This window comes from Emydura macquarii, unplaced genomic scaffold, assembly GCF_026122565.2.
Source record: "Emydura macquarii macquarii isolate MOO-44397 ecotype Brisbane River unplaced genomic scaffold, CSIRO-AGI_Emac_v2 contig_2211, whole genome shotgun sequence".
NCBI lineage: Eukaryota > Metazoa > Chordata > Testudines > Chelidae > Emydura > Emydura macquarii.
This window is the reverse complement of record NW_027132348.1, coordinates 172,704-200,299: the sequence shown is the minus strand read 5'-3', so window position 1 is coordinate 200,299 and position 27,596 is coordinate 172,704. Positions and strand designations below refer to the sequence as shown.

Here is a 27,596-nt window from a genome sequence, read left to right as displayed (position 1 = left end):
AATCTTGTCAAAGAAGACAAAGTTCTTTTATTATAATCTTCATACTGAAAAATCCCCTTTTTTAAAAAACTATAAACTAAACTAACATTAGACACATTAACTGCAGTACATTTATGCATTTAAGCTCCATTTCAGCAAGTTACTTCAGCACATTCCTAATTTTAAGCTTTAATAGGACAGATCATATGCTTAAATTTAGGCATGTTCTGAGGATACTTGCTGTACTGGGGCCTTAGCCAAGAAACAGAATATAGGTGACTTGTTTTAAAATCTGATGTGGTTAGAAAAGTGGTTAATCAAACTAATAGTAATATAATCTCTGTTTAAACTATATCATTACAACTTGGAAGAAGGAAATCTATACTAATGACTGATGTAAAATAAGTCAAGTCAGCAACATCTTTCTAGGGATCAGTCAATAGTAGTAAGATATGGAACAATGTTAAGAAATCAGATAATTGTAAATGAGTCCAATTGATTGCAGAGAGTTCCATTAAAAACTTGGGATGTTTATAGTATTTTGTTTCCTGTACTTCTAAGTTCATCTCCCCTTTATAATTTAGTTTAAAAGAAAAAGCTTCTTGTAGTTATGAATGTCAAAACTATAACAGATTTATGTGTGTTTCTGAGAAACACGTATATTTACTTCATAATTCCATTAAGTTGTGTTTTTGCCTCTCAAGCTAAATATTGACTCCAGTGAAACTTCTCTGGTCAACAAATCTTGTTGGTAACCTCAGAAGAAGTCAATATACAATATCTGCTTGGGGTCTACAGCAATTTATCCAGAAGTAAGGTATAACATTATACAAATTCATCCCTGACCTAATGACATTGAAATCGGTTCAAATAAAGCTTCCAATTGAATTATACCTATTTCAAATAAATATTATGTCTCCAGGATGAGTATGTGCATATCTATGTTTATCTAACCTTCCTTTACATATAGTAATGGCAGATACAGGTATCAGCTTTATAATATCTATTTAGCTTTCAGCCATAGATGGTATACATATGTATGTTCACTTTTAAGTGGAATAATTTTCTTAGCACAGATTATATAGCACGATTGTATCAGAGGAGAGCTGCAAACAAAAGTTATACATATCTTCCATCCACGTCATGCAGCATGTATACCTACACTATCCTATGTCAGTCAGAAGCATCACTATGAGTGAATAGGCCATTAAAATGATACACCTCAAAGTACTACTTTTTTTTTTTTTTTAAATACAAAAGAGAAAAGGATACAAAAGTACTAACCACCTCTTTAAAAACAGAAACATAAAATAATTACAGGGTGCCAAGTATTTTCTCAACAAAAACATGATTTGGGATTAAACACAAGTTTTACATACACTCATTGAGGTGAGCTATGTAACAATTTGTGTTTCTAGTCTACCACTCATGAGTGTTATAACTACCCTAAATCATAAAAATAAAGTACATATTTTACATGCATATACTTGGTACATACAATAAACACAGCCATTTAAGTGTGTACACGAATATTTCATTGTGTGCAAGGAATAGCCATGTTCGAATTATTTTTCTTAACATCGTTGAAATACGCTATGGGAATGAAATAGCAGGATTAAATGGGAACGTATGTCCTTTGGGAGACTACATTCATATGAAACAGATTACAGGAAAGCTTTTCACATTGATGTTGCAGTTCTATTATAGATTACAATGCCAAGTTCAGACTTTATCATCAATAAGCACTAAAGAAAAGGGAGGGGGGGACTATCCATCTGTCCTCTTCAAACAAGAAACATCTATTTACCCCATCCTATGCAATATATGGGACAGGTTTTTTATTATGTATTTTTAATATATATATTATATATATTTGGGCATACTAATGTTCAGATACCAGATCTAGTTATCTGTTGATTGATTATAGATGGGGAGTATTGTTACATCTTGGCAAATGATAATCTACACGTAAGTGTTATAAGCAAAAACCTGTTACAAACCCAAAGGTTAGATTTCTGTGCTTTCTATGCATAACACTCAGCCCTCCTGAGATAAACAAATGACCTTTCTTTTTGATTCACAATGGTGGGAAAAAATTTGCTTAGGAGCTACTGTGAAGCCTTGTTGGTGTGAAAAATCAGGGAGATGTGTAGTAAGGCAGACAGAACATTTCAAATATTTGAAAAGTATTGAATTCTATTTCAGTAGTTAATCAGTTCTTGTATGTGTTAATGAAAGTTCTAATAAAAGCACAAGTACTTCAAAAGGAGCATTTTTAGATTATACAATTTGGTGGGAAGGAAATGTAACTCCTTATCAACCAGTTGTTTTTCAGGTTTCATTTTAAATAGGTGTTGATGTACGATCTACAATTTTCATGAAACAATAGGCCAGTTATGCTTATAATAGGTGGATTTTTACCTGAAGAAAGCCCTACTATGGCTTGCACCAAATGTAATGTTTTTCTAGGTATGTCAAAGTCAATTTTAACCATGTTACTGTCTCCCATCCTTTACATTGGTGAATAATTTACAGTTTGTTGCATTATGTAAACCCATCCAGATTCTGTTGCTTCCCTATCTTTATGTATCTCTCCCCCTATTTTGTTTGTGCTACACACTATAGGCTTCATCTAAAAGACTATTCAGAAAACTAACATAGCATGCACTTCATCTCAACTCAGGTCCATGCTGTTAGAAGTTACATAAAGCAAAACAACAACATTGCTTTAAAATATATGAATCACAGCCACACTTACAAGCACTTCAAAACCTCATCAAATATTCACTACAGCCATCCAGAGCATCAATTCTGCTTTGGTCCCAAAGCCACCTAGTTAAGTCATGTAATACTGCTGCAGGAATTGATTCTTCAGGGAAACCTCCTCAACTCGATAGAGTTAACCTTTTAAAGCCTCACATAGGAAGAGTGAAAAAATTACATCTAGAATAGAAAGTTTTCCTTTAACAACCCTAGGCCTACATTAGCTAAATTACAAGCCAACAGCAGTCAGCCCCAGTACCACCTTCCCAAGAGGTCTCCACTCTCTTCAGTGCAGAGTTTGCAGGAGGCTAGGAAACAATACAGGGATGTTCAATAGCTTCCCACACTCATGATAACTTTCCCACTCACATTTTGCACAGCAGTTAGTGGACTACAGCCAGACAAGCTGTTTACCTCGGTGGGGCCACTTTGGAACCCTTGGCTAGTTTCTTTCCACCTCCACCCTTTAGGAACTTCGCCAATTTCACCAAGCTCACTCCTCCAGAGGCTTTGCTGGAGGAGACCCAGGACTGAAAGGAAAGAAGGGGAAGAAGAAGCAGCTGGCTTACATGCTCCAGATGGTCTTTCCTCCGCAGCCAGACCCCGGCACTGTAGTCCGGTTGCTTGACAGCGCTGTAGAAGTTGGCCCCTACCCTGGGGAGGCTCGGGGAGGGCTCTTTGGGTCTGCTCTTCAGCCTCATCTGCTCGAAGCCCTCGTGGGGGGAAGAGGCGAGCCAGTCATGCCTGACTTCCATCTTGACATGACAAGGCGGGGTCCAAGGGAAGCCCGAGGAAACCAAGGAATTGAGAGGCACCAAGGGGGAGAGAGAAGAAATAACTGAGATGCCAGGGGGGAGAACACCTGCAGGTGGGGCGGGGGAGGGGAGCCAGGAGCACAGGACGGCCGAGGCTCCAATCTACAGCTCCTTCCCCCGCCGGCCGGCCAGCAGCCAGCTGCGCTGCGGAGCAGGTGCGGCGGCTTTTCGCTGGACCGTCTCTCTCCGGCCCGCGGACACTCACACACCGGGAGGAGGCAGGCGCGGGGCGGCGGCGGCAGCTGCTGAAGAGGGAGGGGCGGGGCTCACTCCCCAGCCCGCCCGCAGGTTGGTGCAGTGAAGGGGCTGGAGCTGCTGCTGCTGCCTCCTCCTCGCGCTCTGGCATTAGTTCAGCTCCTCCTCCTCTCCAGCAGCCAGCTCGGGGAACCACTTCACAAGCGCCAAGGAAAGGCGCCGCCCTGCCTCCCCCCGGGGTGTAGGCAGCTTCCCCCCCCAGCAGCAGCAGCAGGTTCAGTCCCTGCGAGTGAGTTCAACCGGGGAGACCCTCTGTTCTGACCCGCCCTTGGCCAAACTTCAGGGGCTCCCCCAGCAGAGAGCGCGGACCCGGGGCCACGCTCGTGAACCTCCCGCAGCGCCCGCGAGCCCCCACACCTGGGGGGCCCGGCCCATCACGGAGCCGCCCCCTGCGCTCCAGGCGCGCGCGCACTGCAGGTGAGCCCGGCCCGGCCCCGCCCGGCCCCTTGCCCTGTCGGCTTTGGGTCGCTCTAGGGGCAGCTTGAACGTTCGCTCTTTAGGGGGCACAGGGGATGCTGCAGCTGCACTCCCTGGCTTGAAGTTCTTTGCATTTTACAGAGTTTAGCCTTTGGCTCAATGGCTGTCAGCACCCACCCACTATAAACAAATGTCAGGACCCCTCCCCGCCCCCCCGCATGGGGAGGGCTCCACTTGTTCTCCCAGCCCGCAGGGTTAGGTGCAGGCATCATTTCATGGGCTCTCTCCCCCCTCTTCTTACCTTCCACTTCCCTTGCAGTGTGCAGGGTAAAGGGCAAGGAGCCGGATTCTGCCAGCAGGACTCAGGTACTGTTCACTCAGACGCCCCCCTAGCTCCCCAGGCTGGAAGCTTGAGTCAGGCTGGCAGAATCAGCACCTTCAACTGTTTTGTTCGAACAAAGGAAACAAAGCTAAAGCTTCATACTGTAGCCAGGAGGATGACAAATGAGCCACCAGGGGAATGATCTCTGCTAGGCACTACCCCCAAGGAATTCATGCTGGCAGATTAAAGACAAAACGAATAAACACAGAGGCTGGTAAAGAATCTCTAGGAAAAAGGAAAATGCTTGGTATGCATGCTGCTTTTTCATAGCTATTTCAACAGCGCTAATATATTTGCATACAATACAATAATGAATGCAGACAATAGGCTAATGTATTTATATAGCAACTTCCATTCAAAGAGTTCTAAGCACTTGACAGACATTAATGGATTAAGCCTCACAGTGCCCTTTGAGTGAGATCAGTATGATTATCCCTGGTTGGCAGATAGGGAAATTGAGACAAAGAGATTAAGTGACTAATGAAGATTGTGCGGCTAATCAGTGGCAGGGTCAGGAACAGAACCCAGATTTTTGGACTCCAAGTCCTATGCCTTCATCACAAAATCATTGTTACTTTAATCGGTATAGGACCTTATAAAAATGTAACAGGATTTTACAATAATGGCTCAAACTCTACAGCTTGCAACATTGTTACTGAAGAGTTTTGGGTCATTATGTGTAGAATCCTCAATCCTGTAGTACTTTTATGAGGAAATGTGCCATTTGTTTTGATGGTGATCTCTGCTGTAGTCCTCTGTCCTCTGTTTTAGTAGAGGTTGAAATGTGTCAGTATTTTAACAAAAATAAAATCAAAGGGATTTCCTTTTTCACAGTATGCAGAACCATTTCAGTAACTGCCCACACTCTGCAATGCTATATTAAGCACAGACAAGACATTCTAACTCTCTCATACAGCACTAAGAAATAATTATTGTAGCTCAGAATGGCATGTCAGTTTCTGATTAATGTTTGCAGGCAGATCATTTGTGAAGAGAATTAAAAAGTTGTTTCTTTAAAGAATTAAAACTGATGTTCTACAAGTAAGGTCGTATTAAACTAAAATACTAATTTGGGCACAGTTAATAGAAGATACCCTTTTAAATAGTAAGACTAGGCAATGAAAAAAATTAAAATTCTATATTAACCAAGTGCATATGGGCCCAATCCTGCTCCCATCACTGTCAATAGGTACATGTCAATGGTAGTAAGAACAAGTCAATGGTGCATTTAAATCATGATGACATGAGTCTGAAAGAGAACTTTGAAAGAAAGACTTTAAAGAGTAAAACCAACTATGGAAGTAGCTATAAGGTGATGATGCTATTTTCTTAGTGTTTATGAAATACAGAGGGAAATAAAATGTACACAGCAAAACAACACAGGGCTCTATTTATCTCAAGGGGTTGTGGTTACAATATAAAGATGTGGTGTTTTGTGCTAGTAGTAACAAAAATACAGTTACATAATATGTACTGTTTCTGGTTGCATTTTATTTTTTTGACGACACTTGGGTAACAAGCAAAAATAGAGATGCTGAATGTGAGTAATTTTCACTCAAAAGTTTATAGGAATCACTTTTCCCAACATTTTGAATTTCTCAGTATCTTTCTTTGTCTGTTCTCTTGATAACATAGTCAATCTGGGTATTTTCAAGATGCAGCAGCAGCTGGCCATCTCACAATCCCATGTCTCATGGAATTGTAAGGAGTGGAACATACCGATTCAGGACCACATAATGCCATTGAATGGAAGACAGCCCAGGAGCAGCAGAAATCTATGAAAAACCCTATGGTGACATGCTCAGACTTACAGATACCCTAAAAAAGCAGCATAGGCTAGCATGTGTGCCTGTAGCTGGAGAACAGACACACACGTTAGTCCATACTGCTGTTCAATCAATCAAACCAACCCCCTTTTGGTCCATGTCAAAGCCACACTCCTACACCAGTTGTGGGTTGGCCCTGAGAGCCGCTTCAACTTTTGATACGTTTATATTGCTACCCATAGCAGTCCTATCTTTTGATGTGTTTGCTGTGGAAAATTTCATGGTGTTTCCCGGGCATCATATCAAGTACTTCAGCTTTTCCCTAACTCTTCCAATCTTTGCATGGGTATTGTGTGGCACCATTGCAGGGTTGTGATCTGTTGGGGGTCATACAACATAGTTACGTTTTAGCCCATTAGTGGCATGTCAGGAACAGCTTGCTACTGTACTTCAGTGGAATACATCACTCACACCTCGCTCTTTATAGAGCCAACTTCTGTACTGTGGTTTGCCTTTCTTTCCTTCCCTCTCCCATCAATAGCCTCCTCCTCTTTCCACCAGCCACTGCAGTTTCTTCCTCCAGTCAGATCAAACAACTGCTGAAAATTGGATTATTGGCAGCCACTTTGGGTCCCAGTCTACAGGATCTGTCTGCTCCTGCTTCTCTCTCTAACCGCCTCCCTGCCTGGCAGTCTCACCTCCCCTGGCCATGTCTTCCACTCCATCCTCAACTGCTCCAATTTTCAGACCCTTGTTGTCCAAATGCCTCCCCACCAGCCATTGTGCCTTCCCCTCATTTGACATTAATATCACCCCTTCCCCTCTTTCTGATTTTTCAAATCAGAAAGGAGGATGTTAATAGGACCAAGGCTTTAGCTGCATTTGTAATTTAGATTTCTGTGCTGCTTTTACCACTTCTATACGGTGGCACATAGCTCCTATGTCTCACATACATTAAAAGAAGTTTTATCATTTCCAGGCATGCTGGCCTTACAAAGTGTTCCTGCTTCCTAATCCCATGCAGGATTAGTGGGAAGTTTAGTCCGTTAACTCAGCCCACTAACTTGTGGGCTGCCTGTCTTCACTAATCTTTTACTTCATTAGCTAACTCAAGATAAGAACACACCTTTTTTTCCTAGTGAAGATAAGGCCCTCAAAGAATCACGAGTCCAACTTGAAGGGACCTGCTAGGCTATGACACAGGCCCTCCATTTCATTTTACTCCCAGTCTGCTCTATGCAGAAAATTAACTTGTTCAGACCGCCATCACCTCACCCAGCCTAATTTAGAGCTGAGCCAAATTCCTACTAAAATCAATCCGTTCTGCAGTAGGTCACTATTTCCAGGTCACTGTATGAGACAGATTTAAGTGCTGCCTCTCCTTTTCAACCAATTTTCAAAATTACCCAGACATCTGTTCCTGCGGAGACCCCTTACATCTATGTCCATCTGACTGCTGCAACAAAGATGACTGACATTAAAAACATTGTACTAACATCATTAACATTGAATGCATGTCACACCTCATAGAATAATTTATTTGACTGTCACATGCATTTGCCTACATTTTTTCTCCTAATCACTGACTCATCCCAGAACCCAGATATATTGAGATTTCTTTTGTGATTTACCACGTAACCTACAGAATTCTCCCTTCCCCTGCACCATGACTCAATCCATGCAACCACTAACTCTGGTAGCATACAAGGGAAAGAAGCAGTACACTACCCCGTTTTCCATGCACTTTTAGACTTGCTATATACTTCACCCAACCTACTGTCCCTTCCTCTCATGAGCAGACACTAATTTGCATTACTTCAACATGCCATACAGAATGGGGATCAGAAAAAACAATTCCTCCACTTCAATGTCACATGTCTCTAGTTTCTATGTGTTGTATTAGAACTGTAACGCAACTTGGGGAAGGAAGTCCAACGAAAAAGATGGAGTGACACATAGAAGCTGGCAAATATATTCTGTGTTGTTCAGGTCCAGTGCCAATACATAGCATAACTAGTATTACTCAACAATTGTCCATTAGACAGAATATCAGTACCAACAAATTGTAGACAAGCTAGTCAGGAAACAGAGGGCCCAGCTTCACACAGGTCAGAAAACAAAACAATCTTCACTGTAAGGCAAGAGATGACAGAACTCATCTGGGGGTACTTGCACAGACTGCCATTTGAATATAAATAATTTAGCTTTTCTTACATAATTTAGAAGCTCCTTGGGTATTGCAAAATGAGCACAGATTCATAGACAGATTAAGAAAAGACCTAAAATTCATCTAGTCAGTCTCATAATCTGAACTCAGATATTACTCTGCCAATATGATGAAGTGTTCAGATTACTTTAGAGCTATCAGTTTAGATTTTGGCTTTTCATACTACAACCCCCATCCTCCCAGCTACTGGCTTGGTAGGGTTCCTAGGTTAAACTGCACTCCAACTATTCTAAGATGCTTGAGCAGCCCCATGGATCTGAGGAAAACTGGGCATATGTTAGAGGAGCCTGGGATACCCTAACTTTTGCCAGGAGCTGGACCAGACCTCAGATAGCCCCAGAAGCCCTGAGCCAGAAAAAGTGGTATATCTTGTTCCCTTCCCAAAACAATTTTTAACTTCTCCTCACCCCCCAAGTTTCCCAAATATGATTTCAAATCTGGACTTTAATAATTTCCATCTTGCATCTTAAAATAAACATTCATTAGTAGCAAAGACTACTGGGGTCAAATTGTGCCGTCCATTACATCTCTACATCCCCAGTGGAGCCATGATATGATAACTTTGTAGCAAGGGTGGAACTGAGGGCAAAATTTGGTCTATATTTTTTAAACGAATCAGCAGCAAGCTGGCTTTCAGAGATATTCAAACTCTTTAGGTTTTCATGAAAAGCACTGGCTCACTTTTCTATTCACCAATTATGGCTGTGTCTAATCTCAGCCTTGTTTCTTTGTGTTGAGTTTCTCCATTAGGTTCACCTAAGTGCAACAGACAGATTGTTGACAAGATCTGAGGACTCTGGTATGCTCCTGCTCTGAAGAGAGCGGTTAAAATTGTTTCAATCAAGTATCTTTATGGAAGCTGAAACCAGGGAGGGCAAGAAGGATCTGTTTCAATGCACTGGGGAATCTCAGGGGCAAAGAAAGATTTTTATTTTTATTTTAAATATATAATTTTAATGTAAATATTTTAAATAAATTTTTATATATTATTTTAATATGATATATATTATATCTATTTTAAATATACATTATGACCCATAATACAGGACCTGTGCTCTACTGTCATATGATGTGAAGTATAAAAAGGGAGGAGAGAGGCAAAAAACAAATGGTCTTGTATGAGTGATGTTCTGTAAACAAAGAAGATAAATAAAAACCTCTAACCAGACCAAAAAGAAATAAAAAGGTTCAGGAAACATTATTTGTAGCTGGTTGGGTCAAATGGGAAAGAATTTGTTTTAGGGTTTTCACACTAAAAAGCCAGACAAAACAAGATTCTCCTTGTGCTTTGGTGCACTGAGATGAATACCCAGCTTAGAAGAGAGAGAGCTATTTTTTCTTTTTTCTTTTTTTTTTTAAATAACCAACACTTTCCCACTCTATTATAAAATGGTCATCATTATCATTGTGTTGTAACTTACTTTAGAAAAATCAATTAAAAATATTTCACCTGCCCTTCTGAAGTTGCTTCAAAACTACTAACTCAACAGCACTTATCTACAGGCTTAGTCATGCTTTTAGAAGTTAGAGTATCTGGAGCTTTAACACGAACTGTTTTCTAATTAAAATAAAGCTTAGAAGGACAAGTCATTCATCCTGATTTGTGTATTCCCATGTAATATATATTAAGCTGACTTCAAACATTTTGCACCTAAATATTTGTAAAAGTCATGTCACCAGCTTCCAAAATAGTGCTGGTGAAAACGTCACTGTTCATTCACTAGAATATTCCTGTTTAGGAAAAGCTAGTAAAGCAACCATTTTCATCACAAAAGCTACATCAGTTTTGTCCACCAAGAGAGATGCTTCAGGCTTTATTACAGGTGTCAGATGTACTAGCATGACTGAGAACTACCCAAGTAGATAAGTGTACTGGCATAACAGCATCTAAAGGAAGATGAAATGAGACATAATTTAAGTGCTTTAACTTCATTATGGCCTTTACACTCTTAGGCCATGGTCCACCAAACACGAAAGAACACATGTAATTGAGACTACTGATCAGAGAGTAGCTTAACTGACAAATATGGCTTTACACACATGCTTAATTGTGTAGTGGATTAGACTCTTAGGTCTGGTCTACACGTAAAATTAGATCTCTATGGTGCTCAGGGCTATGAAAAATTTTGCCCCCTGAGCATCATAGTTAGGTCAGCCTACCCCCTGTGTAAATCAATGGAAGAATTCTTCCATCAACTGAGCTACTGCCTCTCAGGGAGGTGGATTAACTACACTGATAGAAAAATCCTTCATCAATGTAGGAAGTGTCCACCCTATGGTGCTGTAGTGCCCGTAGTGTAGACATGGCCTTAGATGGTAGCACGCACCAGAGAGCAGTGAGAGACATAGCATGGCTACAACGTAAGTATTCTAAAGAGACATAATCAGTTCTTATTTATTTGTATTATGATACAGCTGAGATCAAGGCCCCATTGTGCTAGATGTACATACGTACAAATCTTTCTAAGAGACAATCCCTGCCCTGGAGAGTTTACAATCTAAACAAACAAGACAGATAAAGGGTGGAAGAAACAGAACATTATTGTCTCCAATTTATGGATGGGGAATCGAGGGATAGAGAGATTAAATGAATCGTCTGAGGTCACAAAATAGCCTATGGCAGTCCCAGAGATTCAAATCCAATCTCCTGAGTCTCAGGCCACTGCTTAGCCACAAGACTGCCTTTCCTCTTTTGTTCACCATTAAACTCCATTGATGAAATCCTGGCCCCTCTGAAATAAATAGTAAAATTCCTGTTTTCGTCAATAGAAGCAGAATTTCATCCCCTATCTTCGATTAATGCTTAGATGCTGTGGTGATTGGTGTTATAGAAACACCATAGCCAGGCTGATAGATGGATATCTCCCCAAGCATACATGATTTTGACAGTTTGACAGTTGTTTGACAGCGGCCTGCACCACCAAAGGGAGCTCTACATTCACACAGAGTATGTCTATACTGCAGTTAAGGGGCGTGATGCTGCTCAAGTGGACTTGACCAAGCTAGATTAAGGCTAGCTCAAGTTAGTACAATAGCAATGAAGCCACGGCAGTACGCACTTTAGTGCAGGATGTACAAGCCCACCCAGAAATCCGGGTAATTACTTGTGCAGCTAGCCTGTGCTGAAGTGCATGCTGTCATGGCTTCACTGCTCTGGTACCTGATCTTGCTAGATTAAAGTTAACTTGGGTATGTCCACACAAGCTGCAATCAGACCCCACATTTGCAGTTTAGACATACCTGGAGCATAGTATGTAACCTATAGGAGATGCTATTTTGAATAGTTGGAGCTTTCTGCTTTTGGCCAAGCAAGAAGTACATTATTCTCTTCTGCCACCAAGTGACCCCAGCTGATTGGATTGATTTGGTCTATCCTCACATCTGAGTTAGCCAAATTGAATTTCAGTACTAGGATTTTCCTTTCATTCTGGATTTAGTTTAATCACATTATTTTTACTCTGGTTGGGGGGGGAGGGGGGGGAACTTCCACAGCTTCATGTAATAAAAATGTAAAAAAAAATATTTATGTAAAAAAAATATTTAGAATTCCTTTTAAAAAATGAAGTTATTTTAAATTTATATAGTGCTATTCATCCTACACCACTTGGCAAAGGATAGACCATATTTTAATCTAGATGTATAGCTAACTCCCTACACCATAATAAAAAATGGCTTCCAATTTACATAATAGCTCCCAAATAAATGCACATATGCTACAAAAATAAGGCAGTATGCTGCTAGCTCATATCTGCTTTATAAACAGCTTGATCCCCAGATTAGACTTCATGGAATTGTGTGCACACTTGGTGGCTATGGCTTGGACATGTGGGATATGCAAATAAGCATGACAACAACATGGATCTTGCATCACAACAAGATGGTTCTTGTCATGGAGAAATGGCAGTGGCTTATCCCTGAATTTTGGTGCAGCTTTAGTTTGGCTTCCTCCCATTCCTGCTGTGCATGGCTTTTCTGGGAAAAAAATCTAAGCATCTAAACACAAAGTCCTACATACATACATCCAACTGCTTAGAGGCAGCAGCGACAGAAGTATAAGGAAAGGGAAAAGGAAGGCCTACCAGTCACTTTCCCCTGTAGCAATCAGCATGGAATGAGTGTGGCGGCAAAAGCGTGGGTTGCAAAGAGGAAGCATTTGCAGAAGGCACCAGGAAGACAGTCTCTGTGCAAATAGCTAAGAATGTTTAGCTGCAGTTGAAGCAACTCTGTAAATAGCTGCTTTATTAAAAAGCCAATTTTATTTAATAAAAATAGAATCTTCTCATGTTATTACCCAGCATGTGGTAGAGTAAAAATCCACCATCAATTTTGTTTCTCCTCAGCTAAGTAATTGAATACATTTCATGGGCAAAGCACATTTCACTTTAGAAAAATCCTCTTTAAATTTACCACAAGGGAACTCCTAATTTTCATGAAGAGGCCTCTTTATGGCCTAATTTGAGTGTCTGAAAAAGTATTAATTAAAATTCCAAGGAAATTGGAAAACTTTTACTTTTATTTCTTAAATTATGTCTAATGTATCAAGACAAATTATTTACTATGTTACCTGCTTTGCCTAATCCACTTTATTATAAAGAAAATTATTAACTTTTTTTGGAAGTGGAGCAGAATAAATATCTACATAATGAAATCCTAGTTAATAAATTTCTGTCAAAGAAGATTATTGTTCAAGATTATTGTGCCAGAAGTGCCTGTGAATGTTCATGATAAGCTATCATATCCTCCTCTGAAAAAACACAGTGGTACAGATGGATTCTTTTTATAATGCAGAGGTGAAATCATATGAAGCCTGGAGGTGTGCATCAAGTAGTTCACTGATGCATAAACTTGATTTAAAGATCAGCATTTATGAGACAGACATCTAATCTACATGTATCTGTTTATCCTGCAGCCAGACCTTTTCATTCAGAAAATATTTGCACTTATGTTGGCCCTTGGGAAAAGGTAGACATGGCTGAAGCAGTAAAAAGGTATCATATTAGTTAGATACATTGTCTACATTTTCTCTCCCCATCCCATGTTTGAATAGGATCCTGTTTCTTTTCTATAAACTGTTTAATTCCTTTTATATTATGAAAATATGTTGCTATTGATATGTTCAGTATGTACAAAACAAGTTAAATTAGCAATAGTCACTAAATCTAAAGCAACTATGCTCTCTCAGTCCTGCAGTTCACCAACACTCAAAACCCCTCAGCTGGCTTCAACAGAAGTTGTGTATGTAAAGCTATTACAAATCCAGGCCCCAAATTTTGTAACATTAAAACCACAAGGTCAAATGCTCTACTGGCATAACTCCATTGAATGACAATAGAATTATTCCAGAAGAAAATTTGGCCTATAAAACATCATTTTCTTTAAAATTTAATATATAAAAGCATATTGGAAACAGCACTGCAACAATACTGGAGCCCATGGCAGATGAACAAGCTACTAGTGGCTCTGGTACAATTAATTATTATAGGTGGGTTTGGTAGCAACAGCAGCAGCAAATTCACATAGCTATGATGTGATTGTGATGGTGGGTAGAATGGACTTCCTTGTTGAGTGGGTCCTTGCAAATTTTCTTACTTTGGAAATATGGGAGGATTTAGGCTTTTTAAATTCCTCAAAATTGCATCGTCGAACCTTATTTGTGGTCAACTTTATGTTCTACGTCCTTCAACATCAGCTCTACAAACCATCTGTGAAAGCACACCACCTTTTTCACGTTGGACGTGATCCCACCATTGCAGATGTTTTATTCTCAACTGGCATAAGACTGGGATAATCTAAGAATCTCCTGATTTGTGACAAAAACATTCAAAACCAATGGATGTTAAAATTACACTGCAACTTTTGACACTGAAAAATTGTTTAGTTTCCTCTCTTCTGCTGGTTTTAACAGCCATATTTCTGCTCTATATAACAGAGTTGTCATAACTACTTCTTTGAACAGTCATATCTTAGCTGTCATAGACACATCCCACTCCCTAACAAAGGTCTCTGAAGATGCTGAAATGCCACTGCCACAAGACTAATCTTCAGTTACAGAACTTACTGCTGTCAGGGAAGTCAACAGACTACCCAGACAGGTAAAACTATTCACCCATTCAACATATTTCCATCTGCATGCAGAGTCAGCAGGCCATTCATTTCCATTTTAAAAGAAGCATGCAGAGCTTTGGTTCTATCATCACTGATCTTCAGGCCCATAGATTCTGCAATTTTTCACAGCTCTTCCAGCATTAGCTCTAGTCTAGCTGATCCGTAGTGTCTCCAAGTAAGACAATATCACCCCCATACTCATGATCCTCTAAAGGCGAGGATAAATTTAAATTTCACAACTCCTACTTTGGCCTCAATCAGCTCTGTCATCAGATAGTCTATTAGAATATTAAATGAGGTAGGAAAGAGAATGTATCCCTGATGTACTCCTGATTCTATTGAAAACCAGTCACCCTCACACAGCTGAAAGTACCGCAGTACAGTTTCTCCACTAGGCATACTAAATCCTCAGGCACCCCATACTGGCATTGCAATATCCACACCGCTGATTGATGCACTGAGTCAAAAGTTCAAAGTCTATAACACAACTTATTTTTGTCAGGCTAGTTGTTTTTCAGCAACATTCCACTGAGCAGACATAGCATGGATTGTAGCTCGACCTGTTCAGAAACAACACAAGGTGTTTCTCATTTTTGGGTTGAGACCGTATTTTGGTTGGTTCAGCAGTATGATTGTAAACATCGTCCCAGGGACTGACAGCATTGTTATTCCCCAATAATTGGAGCAAGCCAATCACTCCTTTTTTGAGAAAAGGGATGATACAGCCAATCTTTTGGAATGTGACCAGTTTCCCAAACTTGAAGCCAGTGAACTAAATCTGCTAAATCCTTAGCAATTCTGATGAAATATTGTCAAGACCAGATGTTTTATCATTTCATAACTTTTTTTGACCACAAGCATCACTTCCTTTAATGTCACCACCCTGTTTTCTGCCAGGTTCTTTTTTGGATTAAGTTGTAGTTTACAGCTTGGTGGAGATCTGTTCACTAATTCACAAAAATGCTTGAGTTGTGCATCAGTATTTTCCAATGGCAGCATTTTCCATTTTTGTTCTTAACTGGCGGAAGCCGAGAGAACGGACATCCAGTTAGGATCTTCAAAGTCTCAAATATACATTTCTGGTCATGTCTTTCAGAGGTTTCCTCAATACACTGCACCTTACCATTCTATCATTGAGCATAAGCATTCCAAGAGGCCTCTTGACTGCTTGATCAAGGGATTGGTAGCACTGCCTATTACTAAAGTTGACCGACACTTGCCATGATAAGACCCTGTTTCCAGTTGCTTAAAATGTTGCCAAACTGTAACCATTTGGGCTGAAGTTTTCCATGCTGAGTGTTGGCCTCTGTCTGAGTATTTCTGGAAACTTTCAGTCACAACAGTTGAACCATTTCTGAGAACAAGGCTAGGGGAAAATATGTTGTGCTCATGTTAAAAACATTCTTATGACCATTTCTTTGAGAAGCTCTGGTGCCATCATGCTTTAGAACAGGAGCTTGAAATTTGGTAGGTAGTGTCTTTGTACACACTCCCCTCCACAGCCTGAAACAGAACCCAGGATTTCTGAATCTCACCATTCCTCTGCTACCAGCTAATATGTGTTAAACTCATTGGGAAAGTGTCCCATCCCCATCTAGTGCTGGTCAAGATAGAGGATAACAATCTGCAACAGTTATCAGTTTCTCCATTAGCTCAAGTGGCAGAGGTCTACAGCATCCCACCCTGCTAATGACCCTTTAGATTTCAATATGAAACTACTTAATGGGATTTGTTTTTTCAGTTTGCTTTTTTAAAAACTTAGAAAATCACACACAAAAACTATGCTAAAAACATTGTAAAATCAAGTGCTCAAAAGTTAGGAAATGCCAGAATTAAGGTTGCCTGTGCCACCTTCATTCCCACTCCCACTCCTCCTTCCCCCCATTGACAGTATGCATTATAATACAGTCTTTATTTACATGATCATTTGCTATTTTTTCCCACAGGACCCTTGCTTCATTCAGTGCACAGAATGGATTGTGCTCTGCGAACGAATAGGGCTGTGCAGTGAAGGAAACTGGTGTTGGCAATACCTCTGCTTTACTTTCGCAGAAGTGAGTAGACTTGTAGTGAATGAGGCAGGGGATTGCAGGAAGACAAAGGACAGTCTCATAGTTAAAGCAGTTAAATGCTACCCTGGGGAATTGGTTTCTATTTCTGATTTTGCCACCCAGTTCCTATGTGATGCTGGCAAGTCACTTAAACCAAAATGTTTACAAGTGATCACTAGTTGTGTGTTCCTCACGTTCTAGGTACCTGACTTGAGACCCTTGGTCTGATTTGCTGAAGTGCTGAGCACTTGCAACTCTAACTGAAGCAAAGAGAACCATGCTTTGAACATATATAGTGCTATATAATTTTAAGTACTTTGAAAAATTAGGCCCTAGGTGTCTGAAATTGGGTACCTAAAGTTACTGGACACTTTTGATTTTAATTTCTATGTTCCTCATCTGAAAAACAGGGATAATACCACCCACACACCCTCAGAGATGTTGTGAAAATAAATTCATTAATATTTGTAAAGTACTCAGGTCCAGATTCTCAAAAGTGCCCAAATACTTTTGAGGATTTTGGCCTCAGATGCCACAGCGATTAGTGCCATGAGGAAATCAATAATTCTGTCCTCAGAGCAGGGTTTGATAGTGTGCAGTAAATAAGGCCTGGGACTACATATTGATCAATGAGAAGAGAACAAAACAACAAAAAAATATCTGTTCATTAAGTGAGCACTGGCTTTCCTTGCACTGAATGAGTCCGGGGTCTCGGGGAAAGACTAGTAAGTGATCATATAATTAAAGACTTCCATAATACATGTGCGCAATAGGGCCAAATTAAGGTTACACAGGCAATCAGTGCTGACATTTCCTAACTTGCAAGCGCTTGACTGTGCAATTTTAATATTTTTTTAACATAGTTTTGTGTGTGTGTAATTATTTATATAGCAGTCAAAAATATGCTAGATGCTTCATAATCATTTAATACAAACAGCTCCACACCACAAGGAGTATATAATTTTTGCAAATGATACACACCGAAAGGATGGGGTGGGGAGGGGAAGGGGAGGATGTCACCTGCACAAATATAACCTTATTTATGCTTGAGAGATGGGTAAAGTAATATCTTTTAGTGGACCAACTTCTGTTGATGAGAGAGACACTTTAGAGCCCCCAGCGCTCTGTCTCAGGTCTGGGAAAGGAATTCATTTATGCTTAGCATTTGGAAGGTTTGATTTGCACTTCTAAATAACAGCATAAAACTAACACTTTTTCATGCAACTTAGTTTTAGTTCTCATTAGTCTTCCCTCATTTCTGTTAGTATGCACCTCCCCATATTTATAGATCATATTTATTTATGTGTATGGAATGTGCTACTCATGGGAGTATATTATATAAAAGAACAATTAAATAACCATTGCCATCTTGTATACCACACTCCTATCATCTCTAGCGTTATGAGTGATAGCTATAAATTGACACACATCTCTTCTACTTTAAAAAATAAAATCAAACCTCACTTGTAAACCTTCTTAAAGAAGTATATTTTATCCTTTTCCCTAAAGATTCCCACACAAGTTAGGTCACCACACCAGCTGGGCAGGAAACTATTAAGTCAGAACACACCTGCTTTTCATGCTTTTTGTCCAGTGAGGCAAATCTGAGGGTAGTGATAAGGATTCAGATTACAAAGCCAGAATCAACCATCTAATCTGACCTTCTGTATAACACAGGCCATGATGTGAATGGGGATTCCTATTAGCTTGCTGAAACAGCACACATTACTCTGGCATCTGTGGGGAGGTCTGAGCACAATGATCACTGAGAATGATGTTACCTGACCAACTGGGATCTGATATTACTGCATTCAGGAAATTGATACAACACTCATTCAATGACAGAAAAGCTTCCATTACTACACTTATAAAATGAGCCCCCAAACCAAAAGTCCAGCATATATTAGCTGCAAAAGCAATTTTCTTCACCAAGGCAGGCAAGATGCGGTGGTTTCAATTCTTGACAGCTTCTCCGAGAGCTTGGATCCGTAGTCTCAGAAAAAAGCTGGGTGAGATAACAGTTCTGTGTCTGGAATGATTTCTTAGTCTTGAAGCGCACTTTCTAGGGGATGGCTTCCCTCTTTATACTCTTAAATTCAGTGTTTTCAAAGCATTTTTGGTAATTACATGAGAGAACAAAGGAAATCCAAACAAAAAACAGGGGAAGGACCTACATGTTTCTAAGAAGGTGTTAGCCACCTGGATTCTACTTAATCAACATTCCAGCACTTGTTTTTCACAAAGTTCCACCTTTTCCTAACCAAAAGGGGTTGGGGTTTGCTGAGATGAAAATTGAATAATAGCCTGAGATGGTGCCCGTCAGAAGATAGGATCCAAGGGTATCCTTGAAAAATACTGAGCCACTGAGGTACAAAATGAGTTAATTACAGAAGATAATTTCATTAGGGAGGCTGGTCAGGCAAGAGGGGCCATTAATCATAGGAAAGGCAGTTACCCTGCTGAAATACCAGACATGCTTCAAACAGCACGTGTGATGCAATAAGAAGCAATCACTTCTTTTCAAAAAGGGATTCCAGCCACCACCATACTTCTGCAATATGCTTCTTATTAGTAATATTTGGTAGCTTAATTTTATAAGTAGGTAGCTTGAATTCCATAATTACAGTGATGGTAAAGAACCATGGTCTGCATATTGTACAGAGTACAGAGTACTGGATAACCCAGAGCCAGTTTTGTAGGAGCTACTGCAGCAACAGTTAATGAGCTGTTCTTAGGCTTAGCACCCCCAAAACATTTCTTTTTCTGAAAAAAGACTGCTAAAAAAATCTTTGAAGACTTAAAGGAAATATGACTGGATCATAAACTGCTGCTCATCCAGCAAATTTAATTATGATGAATGGTCTTTACATGTGTCTGATATGCAGAGAGAGAAGTAACTCACCAGCTGTCTAAGCTGAGTAGCAGAATCCAACTACCAAAAAAGGACTCAAAGTGTATTTACTGGACCAAAATCATCCCCAGTGTAAATCTTCTGACATCAGTGAACGTACATCAAAGATAAATTTGGCTCAATGTATTAAAATAAAACAACGTAGTTTATGAATTTTCCTTCTGTCAGAGGACTTTAGTCAAATTACACAGAAAAGAATTGCAAACATTCATTAGCACATTCAAGATTTTTAGTTTGTTCCTACAGCAGAGACACCAACTTTGTCCTGCAAAAGTTGGGAGCTGGGTGAGCCTTTGTGTGATGTCACAGAAATGAGCAGCCCATTTTCTTTAGTCTGTCATGACCACTGATGCCATTTGCTCTAAAACAGGAGTCAAATATGGATTTAGGATTGTTTCCTGCAACATACTCTCTATTGCTTTGAAACCAAAAAGACATTTAAGTTTGAGCATGTCTTGGATGAAATAGAGGTCTCTTGTAAGTCAGAATGGTAAAAGGACTTTCCTAATTGTAGCATTCATGGGTGTTAGGCCTCAGGCAATTTTTAGCTAGGCTGAAAACCCACAGTACCTAACAAGCAAGCATACCAGAGCCCCAAGAACAATGGCACATGTAAATACTCAATGATTTTGCCTCAAAATGAGAACAGCACATTCCTTACACAACTCCCCCTTCTTCCCCGGTCATGTACCCTCCTATTTGTAGGGATTCTCCCTCTGCACCCTTTTCCCCCATCCCCCCAAGTGTAGTCAGAGATCCTTTGATGTAATTAGAGTGTCTCTGCATGTATGTTCTGTATTTGTCATTATTACTTTTGTTCTTTTTGGGTGGAACAATGTCTGTATTTGTAAGTAAATAAATAAAAAAAGGTAAATAGATTGTTTCAGTAATAAAAACCGCATATAAAAGTGTCTCCTGTAACAACATGAATACAAAGCTGTTTATCAGTCTTCCTGGTGCCGTGAATAAACTTCTTCAGTATTATCTTGTGCTGCCTGATTCTTGGGGAAAGAATCCTTTTTGCTTCATATGGGCAAATTTTGATCTTAGCTATACTGGCGGGGTGTGTGTGGGTGGAGCGAGGGAGAAGAAGAGACCAGACTTTGGCCCTATATCTTTATTGAGTGTCTGTTGTGCTTTGAAATCAGTCCATAAGTCTATTCTCTGGTCTCCCAAGAGCTTTACTGGCAGTTCAATTGTTCAAATACTTCTATTACCCATATAGTGCCATATATGTTCACGGTTCTGACCTTGAGTAAAGAATGCCAAATATCATGTTACTGATCAAACCACTGAAAAATGTACAGCAGACAATCCTGCACTATTGGGGGGATGGACAATATGGCCTATTAGATCTTTTCATCTCTAATATCTATTATTTGTGGATCTGTTAAATACCATGGGTTTAATAACAGTTAGGTAAGTGCTGCATCCTGGAGAGTTGGCAAGGATAATTGTTTTAAAATTTACTTTTATGAGAAATATCTTCTCAGCAGTTCATATTAGCCAAAAAACAAGAAAATGGACATTTTTATGACTTTTTTTTCTGAGGCACTGAGAACATACCATGGATGAAATTCTGAGTTACAATATACAACTCACAGCCAGGAGAGTGGGGGAAGGGGGTGCTAAGGGGAAAGACTTTAAGCCCCTATTGCACCTAGGATGCTCTGGAGACTGGATAGGCCCTTGGGATAAGTTACATAGCTCTGAGGGCTTGTCTAAGTGATGGCAGCCTCCTGAGACTGCCCCATGGACCTCAGTACAGGATGCAGTCTCAGCCCAACCCTTTCCCTGACACCTCGGCATGCCTCCTAGGCCTAAGCTTAACAGTACTGCTTTTGTAAGGTTTGTCTCTGTCTGCTACCGCTATAAACCTGGCCATGATTTTGTCTGGTATCATCGACACAAAAGGATGCCATTTTGCAAAGCATGCTGCTCCACACCATGCGTGTGAGGTCACAGAGACAGGGCAGTGCACTCTTCAAAATGGCATCCTCTGGGCAGTGTGACTTGTTCGGAAGTTCTGCATTCTGGAGAGTCATCAGTGGCCACCCTACTTAGGCCAACCTTTGCACAGGAGTCCGATGGCAGTCTGCTGCAGTGCTTGTGTCAGGGGAGCTTTTATAGAGGTATCAAGTAGACCTGAATTATTGCTATAACTTATCAGCATAATTATATTAATAATAATCAGCACTTACAGCATGTTTCATGTAGGCATCTCTAAGCACTTTTTAGAGAAGACTACTATTAGACCTCCCGCCCCATGTTAAGCTGGGTAAATAGAGGCACTGAAAGTAAAGGGATTTGCTAAAAGACACAAGGGCTATAGCTTGCTCATTCCTTGATTGTTTTACCACCTCAACTACATTATCTTTCTCCTCTGTTTCCTATGTTCTCTAATACAGCCAAAAGTCTGCAGCCAACATTGACTGTCTATTGCAACTCATATCCCTTCACTGGCTTTTATAATCAAATTTAAACTCAAGGGACCAAATTAACCTCTGACAATGTGGCAAGACTCCAGAGACTTCAATCAAATCCATTAAATCTTTTGCAGCAGTACCAGCTTACATCAGATATGAATTTGACACTCGGTCTACATTTTCAGGGCTCAACACAGCTGTATCTCACATTCTTATTCTTACATCTTGTCCCCTTTGCTTGGTCCACTCCTTAAACTCCCTTTGTCTTCTTCTCCCACTCCTGGTTTTGTTAAAGGTACTTATGACTGGAATATCCTGCCTCTTATTTACCAAGCAACCTCCTTCAAACCCCTTCCTTGGGCTAGTTTTCCATCGCTAAGCTCTGCTTTATTGCTACCTGCTCCCTCTCTCATACTGGACTATAATCACTTAAAACATCATTCATACTACTACTAATAAATTAACAAAGAAGCAGACAAGAATGATTAAATAAAGCTACACTAAAAATGATGGATTTTGAATGTAACTTAAAGAGTACACCTATTACAATGATTTTTGGTATGGAATATTGAGTAATTAGTATGTAACAAAATGCAAAAAAGAATAAAATCATGATGTGCAACACTGCTCTGTATTCACCTTCCCCGTCAAGTTCAGTCCTTTGCAGAAAATGGTATTTTTCTAACTTTGTATGAGCACTTTCAGGATGTCAAGATGCACTGTAATGGCAGTTTTAGAGCAGGAACATTTGAGATGAGATAACCATCCCTGAAAGACTGACCATACTTAACAGATCAATATTTGCTGAGAGATACCATCATTAATTCCTATTCTAAGTATGGTGGCAAAAGGGGAGAGAATGTATTACAAATACCACTTTTGGCTACTGATGCATTTTAACGTTGACCAATTTGTTTAGAAAAAAAAAGGGCCCTAAACAAACATTTCAAACTTAAAAATATTTTCAAGAGAAGAGAGTTCTAGTCACTAAAAATAGGAAGGTATCAGCTCTACTGTGTTAGGGGTAAAGTTTTATTAACTTTTTGACATCGGCTCCCATTGTTTTCAACATGCACAGTAATTCTAGGGAACTTTGCCTGATTCAATAAATGTGGCTGATATCACATTTATTTTGACAAGGGGAAGAATACAGATAAAAGCTATATTATCCTATTTCACCACTCAGCATAGATACGGAAATTGTGGTGTTAATTACTATAGACAATAGGCCACCATGTCCAACCAAAACTCCAGAGATTAATTTATAGGGGGATTTTATTTTATATATAAAATGTATTAAGCAGGTAATTAATATTTAAGGCCTGGTTATTTGTAAGCTCCAGAAATCCAGTTTAGGCACTCTGCCATGAGCATCTGATATTTTTAAATATCAGAAATGCATTTGAGTATGTTGACTAATAAACACCAACTAATGGTTTAGTTCTAAAGTATATGCAAGGGCAAAAGTCTCCATGAAGAAAATGGGAGGTTTTTTGTTTTTTTTTGAAGGACTGTGGTAACAGCTCCTAAATTAAGACCTGCTGGATTATGTCAGGGTGCATCCATTCTCAAAACATCAAAATCCATTTTTGGCCCAAATCTTGTTTGCCTTACTCCTTCAGCCAGCACAACTACCTTTTCACATGAGAAAGTTGAGCAGGATTTGGGGCATTTTTAATAAGATGGGAGCCAAATCTCACAGGAAGATACCCATTAATTTCAAGAACTAATTAAAAACTGCAGGATCTGTTTCATTATTGCTGGCTCTGCACATTTTATTTTGAGACTCGTGATATTCAGAGTTTTTAAACAAACAGCTCCTGGAGTCATGTGAAAATTTTCACTTTAACTTCACCCATATTTCTTTTGAAAATAAATTCTTCATGAGTGAGGAGGAAAAGATTGAAAATGTGACCCACAAAGAGTCTCACAACCCAAAATACAAATGGAAAGAAACCCAAATATATTATTTTTTAATCTCATTTCATAATTTCTGGGCATCTGACTCATGATCTTTGCACACTTGAGGCTAGCAATACTTTTATTTCCATAAGATTATTTTGCTGGAGAAGGATAATAGACAAATATTGTAAACTTCTTGCTTTTGTGTCAGTAAAGCCATTGACAGCAGCTCTAATGATGAGCCTCAGGGCACCATAATGTCTGTGATGGGAACAAGACTCACAGTATCAGAAATGTTTGTTATCAGGCATAAGAACTCAAGGAGGATGATATGACTATAACTACAGCTCCCGTGGTTTGGTGCAGTGTGACAGAAAACAGTGTAATTGGAAAATATTGGAGCTTTTGAGGCACGCTTTGTAGCAAATCTCCTACTTGATTTTAATAGGAAAATTGGTATCACAGAGAAGAGCCACAAAGGATTAGCAAATAGCATGTTTGTGAAAGAGTAGAAGGAGTTAAGTAAAAGTCAAATGAATAAAAAGGTAACTACTACATAGAAGACATAGGAAGTTATTGCTTCCTGAGGCAGCAGCAGCTAGCTACCAATATCTGTAAATGTAACTCACGCTTTTATGCTGCAGAGAAGTCCAGAGAAAGGAAAGGCAACATTAAAAAGGAGTCATGGGTTTGTTGGACTCTGTGTTTGTGCACATGGGCAAAGAGCAGAAATGAAGACGCAGCTAGAAATGGCCAGAATAATCCAGAAAAGGGGTGTGGTAGTTACTACAGAACATACTCAGAAGTCTCCCTTGAAGTCAGTATAGAAAAACATTATGGGCAAACATCTGTGTGTGTCTTACACATCCTGTTTGAGAGCTGAATCAATCAGAGCTCAAGGGGGAAGTATTATAAATATAGGAGCTAATAGGGTTCTTTGACCAGTGCTTTCTGAAAGACAGGACTCTGGGTATATGTCAGAGAATTAAACCGAGGTGCTGGAAAGGGAGTATTATCCTGCATATATAAGTGTCTCAGTGGTGTAGCAGATCTCCAAGCACACAAGTTCTATTTGAAAATTCTGTGGTTGATCGGTTCTCTGTTAGACTGCAAAGGGATTTTTAAATTGTTAATGTGTATTACGTATACTTGGACACCTACAGCTGCAGGCACATGCATGGGAACTGTGCAGGCACCCAAAGCTGCTTTCTCCAGGTTTTGACTCTGCACGAGTTTCTCTAGCTATGCTTGCTATGGTTTACCACATCACAATTTTGTTATGAAACAGGTGGTATTCTGCATTCTGTGGCACCATACTATGGACCAAATGTTAGTCCCTACAGCAGCCCCAAGTAAACAGGCTTGGTATGGAGGAGTTGGGGGACCAGAATTCACTACAGCAATAAAAATCACTCGATAGAGTGTTCTGCAGCAACAGAATCAGCAACTACTGCAGCCCCGCCACAGTAAGATGGAAGGAACAACAACAAAGCAATGACTTTTGGTACACAGGAACTACAAGTCCTCAGCATGAGCTCCCCACATTAGTTCCCCTTTCCTATATCCTGGAACTGCATTAGTTCCCTCACCCATTGGGCCTCCCACATGAGAGGGGACTAAGATTTGCCCCCACGTTTTTTGTTTTGGTTTGGCTTTTTACAAAAATTATTCACATATTTCAGATGCTTGAGCTTTTTTCCTGCAAAATAAGAGTATATCACTTTATGCTACCCTTAACAGTTCACTCTCCAGGGACCACAGTAAATTTTAACATGCATCTCACTTTTGCTCACTTTTGTCCCTCTCCCTAAAGAGGAAGCAGTAGAAATGAGATACAGTTTCATTGAATACGAGAGGTTGGAAGCTCAAAGTAACCGAGAATCTTCTCAAGAAGTGATAGATTACTGACAGTCCAGCAGTGCAAGGCAATTCTGTTCCCTTCTTCCCTGTGTCAATCTTCACTCCCTATGCAGTCAGAGGCCATGAAGACATTTTTCTGTAGCAGTTTATTTTTCTCAAGGATATATGATAATCAGTTGAAGGTTATGTCCACTTCCTAAATAGTTTCACGAGTCAAGTAAGGTTGGGAATTTTCTAACCAATTACTTTTAGATTAAGATAAATGAAACTTTTGATAAAGCAATAACACCCTCCCACTTCCCTCCAAAAAATTATGGTTATAACTAAATACACAGAAAGATTACAGATGTTCCTCTACAGTCTTCTGTTTGCACACTCATTGCTGTGCTCACCAATGTGTGCATCAAAGTACTGCATTCTAACTTGCCTATATAGATGCTACAGCCACAAACTTAAAGGTCTCTAGTTTGCACTTAAGTTGTCTACAGATTACTATAAATTACTCCAGTTGGAATAAAATATGAAAGTCTCATTCTGCATTAAATATCCAAACTTCCCCTTTTTAATGTGATATTTAGGTAAGTTGCACTCTTTCCAATTTCCATAAAGCATATATCCCTTCTGTTGAATTGGGGCACAATCCTGCTCCCAGTGAAGTCAATAATACTGATCTTTTAATATATCCTCTGAGTGTTCAAAGACATGATTGATGAATGTCAGTTTGCTTTCCATCTTGGCAGAAAGTAATTCCTATAGTAAAAAAAGGTGGTGACAGGAATACTCTTAAAATTAGTCTTTTCACTCAACTCTAATTGTTTTAAATGAACATACGGCCTCCTATGTTAAAAGAATAATTGACATTTTGGTAATAATGTCTTTTAAATTAGTTATGCACTAGTGGAAGGATTGGTCTAAATTTTCAATTAACTTCTGGATTTCATCACTAAGTAACATACATTTCAGAAGATGTATGCTAAAAAAAGAATTATTTGCTCAACTTCCTGACTGCTTGGAACTCACTAGATCATTTCTTTGAACAACTCAGTCATTTGATGACTTGAAAATTAATCATCCCAATTGTGGAGGGAAAGAAATATAACATGTCTGAAGTAGACTTCATAGGATATTCATCTGAATAAGCCACTGACTTACTGCATCTGTTTTTCTTTTGTATGGCTAATTATTTACATGTATGGTTTATATTAGACGTACACATACATACATGCAAATATAATGTTTCTTATTCTGTATTGCCTTTTTATGTAATTTCTTAAAATACAGAGCCAGATCATGGCCCAAGCTGTGAGGCTATGCAGGGACATAACTGCGTATGTGGAGCTTCCAATACTCATGTTCCCCTGAAAACATCCCAGAAGCTGGGTCTGGGGAAGGGTAAGCGGAGTCTGCATGCCCACTGCTTCCCTACATGCAAGTAGATAGGGAATGTGCAAAGACTTGTCTCTGCCCCCTATTTTTACTGTCCAGCATAGCTGAATTGACAGGGGGAGAGGGGAGTTAGCAGCTGATTAGCTCTGGAGCAAGGTGGAAGAAGGGAAGGTACTGTACGCCTCTGAAATAAGAGGTCTTCCCTGCGCTGCCACCTAGGTTGGTGCAGTTATATACCACCCCCTTACACTTAACATATTGTAAATATAACCCCCAACATTTCTGGAGCAATAAAAGTTAGAGGAGTGTTTATCAGACCTACAGTAACTGCTACAGAGTAGGACTTAATGA

The 27,596-nt window shown here is 39.7% G+C and overlaps 1 protein-coding gene across 3 annotated transcripts in view; it reads right to left on the bottom strand.

Annotated features, from left to right (window-relative positions):
• The window catches only part of LOC137161002 (inactive phospholipase D5-like), a 178,701-nt gene extending 175,049 nt beyond the window's left edge, over nucleotides 1–3,652 (bottom strand). For all 3 annotated transcript variants that reach the window (XM_067560012.1, XM_067560011.1, XM_067560013.1), the window contains exon 1: nucleotides 3,312–3,652. In XM_067560012.1, the coding sequence (XP_067416113.1) occupies nucleotides 3,312–3,497 (186 nt within the window). In that variant the 5' untranslated portion in view covers nucleotides 3,498–3,652. The remainder of the gene's footprint in view (nucleotides 1–3,311) is intronic.
• Between the last annotated feature and the right edge of the window lie 23,944 nt (nucleotides 3,653–27,596).